Source organism: Camellia sinensis, chromosome 12 (genome assembly GCF_055761805.1).
Source record: "Camellia sinensis isolate YWXY chromosome 12, ASM5576180v1, whole genome shotgun sequence".
Classification (NCBI taxonomy): Eukaryota; Viridiplantae; Streptophyta; class Magnoliopsida; order Ericales; family Theaceae; genus Camellia; species Camellia sinensis.
In genome coordinates, this window is record NC_138972.1 from 101,882,933 (window position 1) to 101,900,574 (window position 17,642).

At 36.5% G+C, this 17,642-nt stretch overlaps 2 protein-coding genes across 19 annotated transcripts in view; one reads left to right on the forward strand and one right to left on the reverse strand.

Moving 5' to 3' along the window:
* LOC114264704 (myosin-11-like) overlaps positions 1-7,592 on the reverse strand; it is a 55,424-nt gene extending 47,832 nt beyond the window's left edge. For 12 of the 18 annotated variants that reach the window (XR_014346937.1, XR_014346932.1, XR_014346933.1 and 9 more), the window contains exons 1-4: positions 5,553-5,687; positions 2,209-2,352; positions 1,932-2,077; positions 1,688-1,844 (exon numbers count right to left, since the gene is read on the reverse strand). Coding sequence is in view for 9 of the 18 variants with exons in the window: in XM_082899452.1 (XP_082755578.1) it covers positions 1,688-1,844; positions 1,932-2,077; positions 2,209-2,352; positions 5,553-5,687 (582 nt within the window). In the remaining 9 variants the exon portion in view is untranslated. Of the gene's footprint in view, positions 1-1,687; positions 1,845-1,931; positions 2,128-2,208; positions 2,353-3,548; positions 5,330-5,552; positions 5,688-7,187 lie in introns of those variants that run through there. The other 6 variants (XM_082899453.1, XM_082899460.1, XM_082899459.1 and 3 more) reach the window with 5 other exon arrangements.
* A 5,024-nt stretch (positions 7,593-12,616) lies between these two features.
* Positions 12,617-15,057, forward strand: LOC114264278 (uncharacterized). The gene is made up of 5 exons (XM_082897118.1): positions 12,617-12,740; positions 12,876-13,397; positions 13,817-14,509; positions 14,666-14,801; positions 15,018-15,057. Exons 1-5 carry the CDS (start codon positions 12,617-12,619, stop codon positions 15,055-15,057), a joined length of 1,515 nt encoding a protein of 504 aa, XP_082753244.1.
* Positions 15,058-17,642: the final 2,585 nt, after the last annotated feature.

Sequence of the window (17,642 nt, forward strand, 5' to 3'; positions counted from 1 at the left end):
GGAGGATAAATATTCTGCAAATCATATGCATATAAACACGAAATCTCAATCTGGCATCTTCATATCCTGCATCATCTGCTTTCAAATAAATAACATGAACCAAAGCCTTGAAAATGTTCAAATATTCAAGAACATTAGCTCCCCCACAGTGGGCTATATGATATTGACAAAACAAACTAATTCTGACCAGAGTCCTCCATCTAAGCCAGATTCTGTCAATTATCTACTTACATGCTACCGTCCTTTTGTACAATTAGGATTTGTTGGGTTGAATTGAGTTTCATACTCTTATGAAAAAAAATCTGAGCAGATTGAGGATGGAAAAAACTAAAGTAAATACATCATGCAAGTTCATTCCTTGTTGGTTTTGCAGGGTACAGGATTTCTATTATTTCATGGAAAAGTCTCTTATGGCCACATAACAGTCCCGACTGACATGGGAAGAATTCTTTATATAAATTGAGCAAGGGACAATATGGCATAGAGTTCGATTGCTGACATGGCGTCCATCTGTTTAAAAGTGTTCATTTATTTATATCTTGTAGAGCTTGGACCTCAGAATTTGGAAATAGGCTTAGGGCTATAATTTTGTTGATCTATAGCTTTATCACACCATTACAGCAACATGGGTCCTGTACATATGTTTTCTTCTTTTACTAATGACAATCTTTCATATATCAAAACATGCTAGTTAGAATAACTCAATTCTTAATTCTATCAATTAAACCTTATTTTTTATGTTTGAAGCATGTGTAAGACATGTTCATCATAAGTGCACCTCCAACATGAAGTATAAGTAAAAAGAGACAGATAATATTTTGTGCGGCGAGAAGGAAATCCATATTTTTTCCTTGAAGACCTGCACAGCAAAGCCAGTGCCACATTCAGAATAACATTAGACTTCATGATTTTGGAGGTCGCCACAAAAAAACCTCATATCCATGATCAGGGTTGGATCTAGTATAGAGCCAGAGGAGTCATGTGCCCCATTTCAACTTTTAATATTTACACTAATACCCCTATTATACATAAAGATTATATCTTGTTTATCCCCCCCCCCATAAAATTGTAATTGTGCCCCTCCTTAAATCATGTAAAATTCCTTTGTGTTTTTTTCATTTTAAAAGTGTCCTATTCTATTCTTTTGGCCATTCTTGCACACTCTTAACAGGGAGGCCAAGGGCAAGAATTGAATCAATTGATCATTTCTTTCTCATTATGGGATTTGTTTAGTTGGTTGTTTCTTCCCATTGTGAAGCTCTTTGTTCAGTTGATAGGGGGGGCTTGTTAATTGTGTTGGTTATTTCTCCCTATTGTTGGGTTAATAGAATTGGGTTGTTGATTGTGGATTTATAAGCCATGTTGATGTAATTCTCATGATAATTGTAATATTGTATCTCACAGATAGACCAAAAAGAAGAAGAAAAATTTGTATAAGTTTAATAATATCTCGTTGTTGCTTTTTATGGGGAAAACAATTTCAAAGTTGTGATTAATATGTGCCCCTCTATGTTGAATTTCTGGCTCTGCCACTGTCCATGATAGACATCAATACACAGACCATGTTGCAGAGTTTGAACCTCAAAAAATAAGTCCCAAGACATTTACACGATTCTTGGCAGGACAAGCACCGCTGACCATTTAAACTTTAACAAGCATAAAACTAGAGTTAGATCATCCATCTTACTTCTAGAACTTGTTGCTCAACAGTCCTTCCTTCAGTGCCTTTACGACCACCCATAAAGGCAAGGTACCGCATGAGCATTTTAGTAGTTTCTGTCTTACCAGCCCCGCTTTCACCACTGACCAGAATGGAGTTGCTTTTGCCCTCATTGATCATTGCCCTGAATCATTTCAAGCAATTTAGTAAACTATATGAATCATCCTTCAAAAAAGAATATAGAAAATAGACAAAATAAAAGGTTACCTACCTATAAGCAACATCAGCAATAGCAAAAACATGAGGACTCAGTTCCCCAAATGGTGCTCCCTTGTATTGTTCCATCATGTGACCATCATATAGATGAGGCAGTCTTTGGAATGGATTAATGGCAATAAGAATACTTCCAGTATAAGTCTGTCATAATTTCAGAGTACGATAGAATATTATGACAGAGCCATCCATAGCTGCATTAATTCATTGATTTCTCTCACCAGGGTGAACATTAATTAACTAATATCATAAACTGAAGGTGAAGACAGTCTTACATAAATTTCATTGGTATGATATCTCAATGCCAAATTCTGCAAAACTCCAGGCTCATGCAAATATGATAGCTTAGTCATGTCATCGACTCCACCAGCAGGAGCTTCCATATCCTTTGGATAAATTTTCGATAAACTAGCAACAACCTGACCATAGAAAACAGGGGCAATTTCAAGTAGATGAATGAAGCCAAATAACTAAATCAACAGATATAATATTCAATTTACAAATGTTAAAGTCAAGTTGCACAGGTATTCATCATTTCACATGGAATTGTCAAAAACTAAGGAATACATGCAAAAGTACTTTCTATTTCCATTCATTAACCAGGATAGGCATATGAAATAGAATGATATAATGAATTTTTTGAAAAAAACCAATTAATTTTCAGGTTGAAAACCAGACAACTCTCAATTCTTAAAGAAAAGACAGAGAACAAAAACAGTTCACTTTTGAGGAAATGCAACTTCAATGGTAGATACATGTCTTACTTTTGAAGATCCAAAAATATATGAAATTGTACAACACAAAATAAACAATATACATCATAATTAACAAGTAATTCATAGAAAATAGATTTATGCACATATTAAAGCAGTAAAGTCCTAAACCACACGATGTAATTAGACTAGGGAGTACTGAAATGTACAACACACAGAAATAAACCCAAGAAACATCTAATTTTTGGAAATCGTCTTTGACTTAAACTAAGCTAACCTTTTAGAGAAGAAAAAGTTACATTCATGCAGTCATTATCCATAGTGGCTGTCCAGTGATTTTAAATGCTCAAGGCGCACCAAGGCACCAGATACAGGCCTAGGCGCAAGGTGAGGAACACCTTTTTGGTAAGAAATAGATAAACTAATAATTCAAACTTGAACAAAAGCAAAATGAAAGAACAAAGGTAAATTGTAGAAGAATTCTCAAAGCCATAAAAGCACATATCATTCCAAATGCAAAATAGTCAACATTCAACAAAACACAAATATCCAAAAAAAAAATCAGAAAAATGATCAGTCACACAGCTGCAACAGTTGGAAAAATTAAAAAGAGAAGTAGTCTAGAAGCAGAAGTAAATTAGAGAAGATGAAGGAGAAGAAGAAGAAGAGAAGAAAAATTGGAGCAAAGGATTAAAAAAAACAGAAATAGCAATGTGAAAAAGATGCAACCCAACCAAGGAGAAAAAAAAGAAAAAAAAATAGACCCCAGATACGTGAAGAAAAAGAAGAGTAGATTTATTCCCCTATGGCAGCATATATAAGTCCATCATAGTATAAAAATATAAAATCAACGGCTGGTATTAGAAGGAAAAACAAAAGGAGAATCTTAAATGAACACGCACCTAAGCACACACCTCAAGCGCCTGGCTGCACTTCATTGAATGCGCCTTGTTACATGATCTTGGGTAGAACTCAACCCCAAAAGCTAACTATTAAGGTGACATTGCTTTAGTACTCCAGCGATGCAAGACTTCACTTCACACCCTCCCTCACGCCCAGCATACTCACTCGGCAGCATCTGTGGCGTGCAGGCCAAGGACACGCACCCTACCCATCCCTAAGTAAGTACTCCAACTCTGATACCGTGTTACACGATTTTGGATAGAGCTCAACCCCAAAAGCTAACTATTCAGGTTAGGATGCCCTCCTCACATTTATATGCTTAACATTACTTTAGTACTCAGGCAATATGGGACTTCGGTTCACAGTCTTGCCATGTACAAGTCGCATTATCTGTGCCTCGTATCTAGGCAAGCATCTATATGCGCCTTTTACAACACTGCTAGTCCCTGGAAAGGGGTGTCGGGTACAAAGGCTTTGTATAAGGTCGCCTTCTTTGTTTGGTGTGCAAGACATGGCAAGATCCTTCTATAGACAATCTAATTAGAAGGACGTAGGTTCATGTTAATTGGTGTTACATGTGAATTGTGAGGTGACGTGCTGGAGTTGTAGTCATTGATTCTCATGTTTGGAGTTGCTTGGGTTGGGTATTCCTGAGGAAGGGAGGCGGAGGCCTTCTTTGCTTATGGAGAGGAGCTAGTGTGAGTAGGAGGAGGAAGGCTTGGTGTCTGGTTCCTTTGGCGCTTATGAGGTTAGTTTGTGGCAAATGGAATATAAGAACTTTTGTTTAAAAAAAAACAAAGAGTTTTTTAAAAAATTAAGAATTTTTATTGTCTTTTTTATATTGTTGATTTTTGGGGATGGTCAATTAGTCCTTGAACCAATTTTTTAATTTTGTAGAGACCTTAGAATAGGTTTGTGACGTATAGATGTTATCGTAGGTCTTCTTTTGTATAAAGGTTGTGTACCCTCCTCAGTGCCTCTTTTTTTAATAATATTATACCTACAAAAAATAAATAAAAAAGTATTAATAGCACTAGCATAGAACTCTATTTACCAGATTACCCGGATATTTTGAACTCAACAGTATAATCTGAGTCTCTGACAATTCCGATATGGCCACCAAGCTGCAGCTTCCTCTTCCCAACTTAGTGTTGTATTCTTCATTGACAAGATTATTTGAAATAAGTTCAAGTTGTTAATATATGCAATGTAATCAAGCCTCTTTTTTATTGTTTCCACATCCTTGTAATATTTGCATATCTTTCCCAAAGGATCCGTTTGTTTCTATGAAAAATAATTCCTGGAAAATATTTCACTAATTTTTCTTTTCAGTTTGGTAAATATTACCTTGTCCGTTTTGTGAATATGGAATAAATTTAAAAAGAAAGAAAGAAAGGAGGGGGGGGGGGGAAAAAAAAGGCCTCTTGGCACTTGAATTACTCCTTTTTTCTCTGATTATGTATGTAATGGAGGGGAATTGATCAGATGCAAAACCCCACCAGAACCAGCAGTTAGTTTTGACAGTTTTCTAGGATAGTGTCAACGGCTGGGAGCGAAGGCTTGAGGAAAAGCAAACAACTGAGATCTAAGGATTTCTGTAACCCTTTTATGAATTACGCCTCATTTGATTTCCCATAATTAGGATGTGGATCTCTCAGACCTAGAATTCATATGGTTTGTTCTCACTTCCTTCCCTGCTTTTCTGTTTGTTGCTAGAGATTCACAAAAAAGGTATTTATGCAGCTACTGCAGCAATCAGACAGCAGAATCAAGCCTTCTGCTACATAATTTGGCAGTCAAAACTCGTATCAAAATTCCCAAATTTGAAGAATAACAAATAAGCAATAAAACTGAAATTTAAAATTTTGATCAGCACACAAGAATTGGTTGGATAACTAGGCAAATTTATGGTATATGCAGGCAGAACTATGGCACTTCAGTTTTAAGAAATGAATCAAGTGAAGATACAAAAGCTAATGTCCAATTGGTTCAATCATATTTACCGTCTTCCCATTAGTAGTCTGGATCTCAACTTCTGATCCATTAATCTTTGAAACTTGTCCATCAATCCAAGCAACATCTGGATCTTCAACCCAAACCTGAGAACCTACAATGATATTCACTGGAGTGCCCTGCATATGAAATTCAATAAATAATAAAAGTTTAGAAGCTCAAATAATCAAATTGATGTGGAAGCAAGAAAAATAGTTCTACTAGCAAACAAGATAGAAAAGATTTCATATACACAACTGAATTCTATTCATATAGTGCCTCAATATCCACCGCCACAAACATTTATACAACAGAGAAGAAAGTCAAGACAAATTTGATATTTCAGGTCCTGAAGTTTGCAAGCAATAAATCACGGCATGTAGATTTCTACGCCTATCAACATTTTTTTTTTAGTACAATCATTAACCAAAAAGACACCAAAGGGGTGAGCAAAACCGAAAGAATCTATACATCCAAAATTACTGAAAGACTCCACAAAATCCAAAACTTGATTCAAAGATGGGTCTAGGCCATCCAAGAACCAACTATACAAAATGGACAAAAGTATGCCCCGAAGCTTAAAAAGAGGCACCTCCAGCCCTTTAGAAGTCCTATTGTTCTGTTCCCGCCAAATAATCCACATAAGTGCTAATTGCATGCTCTACACCCTCCTTCTCCTCTTTCCCACCCAAGCTCCCCTTCAAGAGTGAAAGAGACCCTCCACGTCCTTGGGGAAAACCCAAACCACACCAAATCAAGAACCAGGTCCACAAATCTCTAGCCACATCCCAATGAATTTACAGATGACTGGCTCCTGCTTATAGCCTAATCCTAAGCTCACACTATTTAACTTAGCCACTGCCAAGTGCCAACCTAAACCCTATGCGTAACCTGAAGTAACCTAGGCCTATAACCGATCCAGCAGCCCACCTTTTAGCCAACCCACAAATCCAGTCAAGTTTTTGCATTAACAAAAATCCTCAACCTTATTTTTTCCCTTTATTTTGTCCTTCTTATCATATCATGATGGTCAACAAGAAATAAGACAATGTTATAAAAAAAATGATTGATCAGAATAAGAAACTAATAGAGTAGATGTGCCAAATACAAGCAACTTTGGATAAAATGCTGGCACATTTTTTATGAGATACTTCAAAAAAAACCCTCTTAAGAAATTGTGATGATGAAGTGAAAATTGTTGAGCAAGAGATTCCAAAGCACAAGGAAGTTGATTTGAAAGGTATCGAAATTCAAGAAGTTGTACTTGAAGGGCAAGAAAATTCTATGCACAAAACAAGTTCACCAAAAGAAAAGCTTCTTGCACGTGAGTGTACTCACATTGTTGAATCTTGTTGACTCGCAAGCAACCAATTCTTTAATCAAATTGGGAAAGATTGATTTAATTTGGTGTTGAAAGTTTTCTTTATGTTTTTAAACCATATTTGGTAGACATCGTCAACAACTTGAAAACCAGTATACTTTGGACAATGTACTTAAGGAGCATACATTTCAAAAGAAAACAACAAATCAAACAAACATTTTTGGATCAGCATTATCAACATATGCCATTCATAAACACAAAGAAGCTCACAATAGCGGGAAATTGAAATTGAATTAAAATACAGGCCTAAGAAAAGCTCACATACCATTGTTGAATTCACAAGAAAAGCTCAACGCTAATCTTTGAAATCAAGATCCACTCATTATTCCAAATTTCCATCGAAAATCAAACAAATACCAAAACCGGCATTTCTTTTGAAGAATGAGAAAGGGTAGGCATGGTGATTCGCCGGAAAATGCAGGGAAGATTGGAAGGAAGAGAAAAAAGTCAGAATTGAAGTGGTGGTTGATTGTTGGTGTAGTAGTTTTGGTTATTCTGAGTTCGGAATGTGAGAGTGCGTGTCGTTTGGTTTGTGGAGGTGACATTTCTTGGACAACCCTACAACTTCGGATCAGTTGAAAACACTCACACAACTTCGCCACTTTGCCGGAACCTCTTGTGGCTCTCTTTCTTTCACTCACTCTCTCTCTCTCTCTCTCTCTCTCGTTATGTTATGGGAAATATTTTGCTCTTTTTTTTCCTAAAAAATAAAAAACATTTTTTTAGGTGAAATTATAAATAAAATAAAAAAATGAAAGGCCCGCTAAATATACTACCTTGCTATACATATTAGATTAATATTTTTGGAATTTTAGTTTTTTTTTTTGGGATTTTTATTGATAAGTCCAATTTAGAAGTATTTTAATTCAAGAAGTCTATGAAGGAATTTTTTAACCCATTTAGTCTCATGTATGTATAGTTTTATTCCATAAAGTCCATTTTCTTGATTTATACTATTTTCTTGGACACTTATGCCCTTATATTTAATTTTGATACCTTTATAAATATTTTTTCAACGATTAGCAATTTAATGATGTGAACATTCATATTTTTAAATTCACATTTGTAGGAATGTAAATTGGTTCGTGGGCGGCCCGAAACCCGCCCGCGAGGCAGGGCGGGCCCGGCCCGTTGACAATGTGAATATTCACATTGACATGTTAAAATTCACATTAATAGGAGTGTAAAATTGGCCCCCGTCCCGTGGCTGCGAGAAACCCGCCCGCGGCCCATGGGCGGGCCCGATCCGGCCCGTTGACAATGTGAATATTCACATTGACATGTTAACATTCACATTGATAAGAGTATAAAATTGAGCCGCGGCCCATGGGTAGCCAAAAGCCCGCCCGCAGCCCGGGGCGAGCCCGGCCCAACCCGTTGACAATGTGAATATTCACATTGACATGTTAACATTCACATTGATAAGAGTGTAAAATTAGCCCGCGCCTCGTAGCTGCCCGAAACCCGCCCACTGCCCGTGGGCGGGCCCGGCCCGGCTTGGCTTGTTGACAATGTGAATGTTCACATTGACATGTTAACATTCACATTGATAAGAGTATAAAACTAGACAGCAGCCCAGGGCGGGCCCGACTCGGCCCAGCTCGGCCCGTTGACAATGTAAATATTCACATTGACATGTTAACATTCACATTAATAGGAGTGTAAAATTAGCCCCCGTCCCGTGACGGCGTGAAACCCGCCCGCGGCCCGGGCGAGCCCGGTCCGGCCCGTTGACAATGTGAATATTCACATTGACATGTTAACATTCACATTGATAAGAGTATAAAATTGGCCCGCGGCCCATGGACGGCCAAAAGCCCGCCCGCGGCCCGGCCCGTTGACAATGTGAATGTTCACATTGACATGTTAACATTCACATTGATAAGAGTGTAAAATTGGCCCGCAGCCCGTGGGCGGCCCGAAGCCCGACCGCAGCCCGAGGTGGGCTTGGCCTGCAGCCCATGGGCGGCCCGAAGCCCGACCGCAGCCCGAGGCGGGCTTGGCCCGACCCGTGACAATGTGAATATTCACATTGACATGTTAACATGCACATTGATAGGAGTGTAAAATTAGCCTGCGCCCCGTGGCTGCCCGAAACCCGTCCACGGCCCATGGGCGGCCCGGGGCGGGCCCGACCCGGCCTGTTGACAATGTGAATATTCACATTGACAAGTTAACATTCACATTGATAAAAGTGTACAATTGGTCCGTGACCCATGGGCAGCCCGAAGCCCGACCTCGAGCCAGGGCGGGCCCGGCCCGTTGGCAATGTGAATATTCACATTGACAGGTTAACATTCACATTGATAGGAGTGTAAAATTGGCCCGCAGCCCGTGAACGGCCCGAAGCCCGATCGCAGCCCGAGGCGGGCTTGGCCCGACCCGTGACAATGTGAATATTCACATTGACATGTTAACATTAACATTGATAGGAGTGTAAAACTTGTCTGCTGCCCGAAGCTCGCCCGCGGCCCGGGGTAGGCCCGGACCCAAACCCGGGCCACTCCGGGCCGCCCATGGGATGCGAGTCAATTTTACACTCTTATCAATGTGAATGTTAACATGTCAATGTGAATATTCACATTATTAACAGGCCGGGCTGGGCCCGCCTCGGGCCGCCCACGGGCCGTGGGCGTGTTTCGGGCAGCCACGGGGCACGGGCTAATGTTACACTCTTATCAATGTGAATGTTAACATGTCAATGTGAATATTCACGTTGTCAACGGGCCGGGGCCAGGCTTCGGGCTGCCCACAGGTCACGGGCTAATTTTACACTCTTATCAATGTTAATGTTAATATGTCAATGTGAATATTCACATTGTCAACGAGCCGGGCCGGGTCCGCCCTGGGCAGCGGGCGGGTTTCGGGCCGCCCACGAGCCACGGGCCAATTTTACACTCCTATCAATGTGAATGTTAATATGTCAATGTGAATATTCACATTGTCAACGGACCGGATCGGGCTCGTCCGGGCCGCCCATGGGACGCGAGTCAATTTTACACTCTTATCAATGTGAATGTTAATATGTCAATGTGAATATTCACATTGTCAACAGGCCGGGTCGGGCAGGCCCGGGCCGCCCACGAGTCGTGGGCTAGTTTCGGGCAGCCACGGGACGCGGGCTAATTTTATACTCTTATCAATGTGAATGTTAACATGTCAATGTAAATATTTACATTATCAACGGGTCGGGCCGGGCTCGCCCAAGGCAGCCCACGAGCCACAGGCGGGTTTCGGGCCGGCCACAGGCCTTGGGCTAATTTTACACTCCTATCAATGTGAATGTTAACATGTCAATGTGAATATTCACATTGTCAACGGGCCGGGCCGGGCCCGCCCCGACCCGGGCTCGGGCCCAGGCTTTGGGCTGCCTATGGGTCATGGGCCAATTTTACACTCTTGTCAATGTTAATATGTCAATGTGAATATTCATATTGTGAACGGGCCGGCCCGGGCGACGGACTGGTTTCGGGCCGCCCACGGGCCGCAGACCAATTTTACACTCCTATCAATGTGAATGTTAACTTGTCAATGTGAATATTCATATTATCAACGGGCCGGGTCGAGCTTATTTTTTTGGCTTGTGGGCCGGCCCGGCCCGACTCGAATTTTTCCCGGCACCCACGAGGATCGACATGAGCTGGGCCCCTACACATTGACGATATAAACATTTATATTGACAGTGTGAACATTCACATTAAGGGTATTTTGGTAATTATGTCACCCATAAGACTTATTGAAACATAAGAAAATAATGTGAACTAAATGGAACATAAGTAGATGAAAAATGTATTTTGGTCTTCTTATCTCAAATTGGACCTAATGGAATAGTAAAAAAGAATATGGGTCGGATGGAATAAAGCTCTTAAAAAATGGATTTATCAAAAAAACTCCCTTTTTTTTTTCAGGTGGTGTATTTTGTGTAAAAATGTATTAATGTAATTATATATATATTTATATAATAAAGATAAAAATGTAAGTGTATTTTGAATAAAGTGAAATAAAAATAGCAACTCTCAAAATTAATAAAATAAATCTTAAATTTTTTATTTTATTAATTTAAATTATAATTTTTTTATTTAAACCATCTATTTATTTACGTAAATTATAAATACACCATTTAAAATACAAATTGTCTTCTGAGATTTTAGAAATTACATCTCGTCCTTTTAACTTTTCAATCGCATAATAAATAACCCAATTTATTAATAAATTATCAAATCGATTATCAGTTTTGAATGATGTCGAAAATATATTTCAATTAATAATGCAAGTCATTTTATTGTTGTGTAGAAGAGTAGTTAGCAATTTTATTTTTTACGTTAATTCTACTAAATAAAAGATTTTGACAATAGAGTATTTGGGTCCGTTTAGTTTAGTTTTAGAATTATTATTAGAGTATAGAGTTATGTTTTGAGTTTTTGAATCATGATTTGAAAAGATAAAATTTGTTTGGTTATAGTATTGAAAATAGTTTTAAGGTGATTTGTAATTTTTTTATTTTATTGATTGATATATAGAATGTGAGAGGACAGAAGAGATAGTGAGAAAAATTGATTAATTGATTGAATAATAATAATAATAAGAAGAAGAAAATAGAAGAGTTTTGAAAGTAATTTTGAATTGTATTTTAAAAATATATTTAATATGTTTCATCTAAATCATGATTTAAAAACAAAATTGAGCTTCAACAGGTCATGATTTACTGGCCGGTCCTGAGTTTTTCACTTATTCCCCTCTTAGTCCTGACTTTTAATCTTGTGCACCAATAGGTCCTGGGACTTTTTTTTTGTACCGTTTTACCCCTCCTCTATTTTGACGCGTTTCTGTTTGGATTTTCCATCAAAATATTGTGTTTGTGATTTGGATTTCTGTGAAACTTCACAATTTGTTGCTGTATCTTCGCGATTTGTGGAGCTTCGTGATTTTTGATTTCGCAATTTGTGGAGCTTCGTGATTTCTAATTGCGCAATTTGTGGAGCTTCGTGATTTTTGATTTCGTGCTTGGTGTATCTTCGCGATTTGTGATTTGCGATTGCGTGTTTGGTGATTCTTCCTATTTGCGATTTCGCGTTTGGTGTATAGCTACATTTTCTGATTTGTGGTGTTGTGGAGTTAGGTCGACTAGTATGTTTGATTTTGATTTCAATTTCAATGTTTTGGTTCTTTTTAGTTTGAGTTGGTGATTTTGATTTTGTGGTGATATTGTTGTTACTCTGTTGTTTCTGTTGTGATTGAATTTGTGTTTTGATCATGATATTGAAAGTTTTGAGATATGTATTTGTTGATTGAATTTTAGATTTTTATTTTTTTTGGTTACGAAATTGTGTTGATTGAACACAAGTGTTGGTTTGTTATTTTATACAGTGATAATTTTATCACTGTATATTTTGGGGGTGATGTTGGATTAACTTTTTCAACAGTGATAAATTTATGAGTGAGTATGGGAATAGGAGATAATTTTATCACTGTATTTGATTTTGTTTTAGGGTGTTTGAGTTGTTTTCTGAAATATAATTGTTGTTTGTTGCAGGATTTATAGTGATGGAGAATTGTTTGTTTCTTATGTGCAAGTTTAGAGGTGTGACATTGGTTATCAAGTATAATGATGGATTTAATTTCAAGAATTGAGTATATAAACTGTGTGCAAAGTGGAGTGAGTTAGTTGGTAGTTCTTTGAATATATCATATTCAATGGCTGGACATTCTTCTTGTGGTCTAGAAAGTGAAGAGGATTTGGAGGTTATGGTTGGACTGGCACTTTCTTGTGATATTCATCGTATTGATGTTTTTGTAAAGTGTTGTTCTTTGGGTGAAGGTTATATGATTTGTGATGGTGAAGCTAGTAGTAGTAGTAGTAGTAGTGTTGTTTGTGAAACTGATTTTTTGCCTTCATTTTATTCAAATCAACGGAAACCTTTGCTCTCCGATGGGTGGGTTAATTGTATGAAAGGAGTGGGACAAAGGTTTACTCAAGGAGTTGTTGAATTTCGAGATGCGTTGTCAAAGTATTCTATTCATTCCGGTTTTAATTTTGATTTTGTTAAGAATGATAAGGATCGTGTCACTGTTCATTGTAAGAGAATGGTTGATTTGGGATGTTTATGGAGCGTGCATGCTAGAGTGAAAAATTATAGTAAAGCTTTTGTTATTAAACAATTTGATGATGTTCATACTTGTGGATCTTCTTTTCGTACAATTAAACATGCTAGGATGACTTCAAGTATGATTGGTGGGCTAATTTCTAGTGATATTCGTAACAAGGCTTTGACATCAGTTAGTGAGGTGGTTTGTGATTTCAAGGACTATTATGGAACAGAAGTTTCTTATCGGCAAGCTTGGATGGGTGTTGAAAAAGCAAGGGGTCTTGTTTTTGGTGACTATTCATCATCATTTGATGATCTTCGTTGGTATGTTGATACCGTTATTGCTTGCAATCCGGGGAGTGTTTTTGATATGGAATTTGATATTGATAGTAAAGGAAGACATTTCAAATGCTTGTTTTTCGCTTTTAAGGCATGCATTCATGGTTTCAAGTATTGTAGGCCTGTGTTGATACTTGATAGAACTTTTTTGAAATGAAGACACAAAGGTTGTTTATTGGCTGCTACGGCGAAAGATGGTAACCAAGGTATATTTTGTGTTTATGTGTTATTATTATTGAAATAGTGATAATTCTATCATTTTTGTTACTGGAGAGTGCTGATAATTGAGTATGGTCAATCTATTAGTGATAAATTTATGCTGTATACTTTTTGTTAAATTTTTATATTTATACAGTGATAAATTTATCTATGGCTGGTGCTATATGTTATATACTTTGTGTTTTGACTTTCTTTTTGTAATCTTTTTAATTTGTTACTGATAACTTGTATATATATATTTTGTTTGTAGGTTTGTATCCGTTATGTTTTGCGATTGTTGATGATGAAAGTTATAACAGTTGGCATTGGTTCTTGTCAAAGTTATTAGGCATTTTGACTCCGAAGAGGGATATTGCGTTTGTTACTGATCGACATGGAGGTTTGCTGAAAGCTTTAGCTAAGGTCTTTCCGTTTTCTTGTCATTCTTTTTGTGTAATGCATTTAAAGACAAACTTAAAGGCTTATTTGTCAGTGAATAGTCGTGAATCAAAAAAGTATTTGCTTACTCTTTTTAGTAGATGTGCATATGTTCCTACTATTGAGTTGTTTAATGAGCTATTTGAAGAATTTAAGGGTCGTTATGGTCATAGTGTTGAGAGGTTTCTTGAAGATTTGTCTAATGAGTGTTGGTGTAACGCTTATTTTCAAGGCAAGAGGTATGGTGAAATGTGCACAAATGCTGCAGAATCTTTTAATTCATGGATTAGGGATGAACGCCATTTGTTTTCAACTAGTCTTGTTGATGCTATACGGGTGAAACTAATGGAGCAATTTTCAAGAAGAAAAGAAGTTGGGAATAAGTGGAATCGTATTGTTTGTCCTTTTGCAGAGAAAAAGTTGGAAGAAGCTTTTAATGATACAAAAGCATGGATAGTTAAGAAATGTGGCGATGACATTTATGAAATCCAATTGGATCATTCAGTTATGGTTGATATTGGGAAACGTTGTTGTTCTTGTCGATTGTGAGAAATTGATTCTTTTCCTTGCAAACATGGCTTTTGTGCTATAAAGAGGAGTAGGAAGGATCTGAATTGCTTTCTTGATGATTACTACCGTGTTAGTAGTTATTGTGATTCTTATTCACATTCTATCTATCCAGTTTCTAGTATGTGGAAGCCAAATGTAGTTGTTGATGATGACGTTGTTTTACCTCCTCTTTGTAAGAGACCAGCTGGACGTCCAAGAACGGAGAGAATACCTTCTAAAGGCGAAATCAAGAGAATTAGATGCAGTAGGTGTGGAAAGATGAGAACTCATAATCGGAAGACATGTAAACAAGCTTTGCTTTTGTTGTATTGATTTTAATTGAATTACTTTGTTTGAGAGTTGAGAGGTGCTACTTGCATTGAATGATTGAGTATTTTTTGAAAGATGTATCATTTTGGTACTCGCATTGAATGATTGAGAAATTTGTTGATTAGAAATTATATTTTTTGCTGATATTTTTACAGGATTAAGTTTCGCATATTTATGTTATTTGATTTGGGTTAAATATAGTTGTTGTTTTTTGGTGTTTAATAAAGTGATAAATTTATCACTGGTTGGTTTGGACAAGTTGATGGATTATTTTTTTGTAAGAATGATAAATGTACCATTAATGTGGTTCTTGAATTTTGTTATTTTGAAGAATGATAAATTTATCACTTATTGTGTGGGAAGAGTTGATGGTTTATTACATTTATGTCAGTGGTTGATAAATTTATCACTGTCATATCCAAGCAAATGTTCTTTTCTACAGTGATAAAATTATCATTGTATAAAGTTATCTAGTTTTTCCAGGAAAAATTTCCACAATACAAAGGTGTAGATCAAATCTCTAGAATACATAATTGCATATCTGTTGTGTTAACTACTTTAAAAAATAAAAATTTTTAAATCAACTACCATGTTTATTTGGTTTAGCAACAAGTTCTTAGTCTACATACTGTTTTGTGGTCACTCAGAAGCTAGCTTTGGATGTTTGAGTTGTTTAACCGAAATATCAAATGGTTTTGATTATTCAGAAATCGCCAAGGATGGCATGTTCTTACATTTATTCTCAAAGTTGGAAATATCCACAAATTGTAACAGTATTTTAATTTCCAATTTGGACAATGTAATAGTGCTTGTGTTTTAATTTTCAATTAGGTAAATTTTTTATTATTTTTTATAGTGTTTTGTTTACTTGAATTGGGGAAAAAGAATGAGAGAGAGAAAGAGAGTCGCTGGTTTTTTCATTTGAACATTGGTAAATTTATCAGTGTTAACAGTGATAAATTTGTTGAAACAGTGATAAATTTATCAGGGTAAACAAAACACTATAAAAAATAAACTTATCAGTATAGTGACTCCAAACCTGTTATTAACCTTTAAATTCAACACAAATACTCAGATTAGAATCAATTTTTTGAATGAAATTTAGATAACAAGACTGATATGAAAAACCAAGTCTGGTAACGATATGGCTACAAAAGACTGAATGTTTTATTGAAGCAAATTTGAGATTGTAACAAGCAAGCATTGTCCATAACTTTGACATTGTAACAACCAAGCATTGTAATATTCATTGGATTAAAGTAAGAACCAAAATCATCAAAATACAGGTAAGACTGTAACATATCAAAATACAGGTAACACTGTCCGTTTGTTTTCTTCTATTCCAGATGTGTTGATTATTGCAGAGGCAAGTCATCAATGTTTTGATCAAGTATTTGTCATTGAGCAGCTTGTTGGTCAGTCAAGAAGACAGTTAACATATCATTGAAAATTGGAAAAAGAAGATACCTTTCCTTGACAGCTTCTAACATCATGTTGTTCAACAATTGATTTGTTTCTGCCTCATCCTTTGTGGTGAACAAATACTGTGTTTTGCAAATATATTAGTTTTGGTTACAATGTAATTTATTAATGGTAATTTTATCACTATAAGACTGGATTAATGAAAACTTATGCACTTGATTTAGACAAGGGGAATGGTTGATATCGTAATGAAGTATATATACATATATATATGTAATTTACTTACATGGCATGATGTAGTAAATATATATGTTGTTCCTGTTTGCGAGCTGAGGCTGAACTTTGGTTTCAGTTGCTCTTCTGTCATTAAGATTTCCTTGTATGCATTTATTGCCTGTTGTAAAAACAAAAGCAAACAAGGTTAATGAGAGAATTATTATTTGGTATTATAATTGATATATGCACAAATAGGGATTTGATTTTACATTTCTAGAAAGTTCTTCGCATTTGACGATTTTGTCAATATCATCCAAGTACAAATAGTTGCCTACTTCATTTCCTTGTAAGATTGGATAACTGCAAATGTGAAAACAAAATTTATCACTGTATGCCAAAATTTGTTGCTCAATTAACGAAACAAAGGTTAGGGGAACAAATTGAGCATCAAATTTTAGTTGATGTATCAAATCCGAACAATGAAAGGAAATGGAGAACATAAACTCAAATGCCTAAATAATTTGATACCATAGATGAGACACGATGAAGATTAGCAAAATATATCACTCCACCAAACAAATTAAGTAAAATTTATCACTATGTAGCAAATTTTATCACTGTATATCAAAATTTATCAATGAATGAAGTAAACAAAGGTTATACATTGATAAATGCATGACCATATACTAAAATTTAGATTCCAAATTTGGAAATTTTAGGACCAAATCATGTTCTTACCTGCTGGTTTTTGTTGCCCAAAGACTAATGAGTTTCATCCTTGATTTCTTTGGCAATTTGTGAAACACAAGATAGGAAGTGTCAATTTGTTTTGTTGGACGTTGATATTGTGTCTGCTCTTCTTTTCTGGTCTTTGCACTTTCTTCAACCATTGGTTCTAGTTCATCAACTGTCTTGTTCTGCTTTGGTTGTCTTTTCGTTACGTACCCAAAATCTGGATCTTTGTGCTATTTTCTTGTTTCTCTATTTTTTACCCTTTTTATTATTGAGCTCACAAGAGGCAATGTTTTGGGAGTGGTGGCTTCAACTTCAACTATGATTTGTTCTTCTTCACTGTCCAGGTAGAGATTTGATTCAACCAACATTGCAATTCTCTCATTAAGTAGCATCATTTCCACATCTTT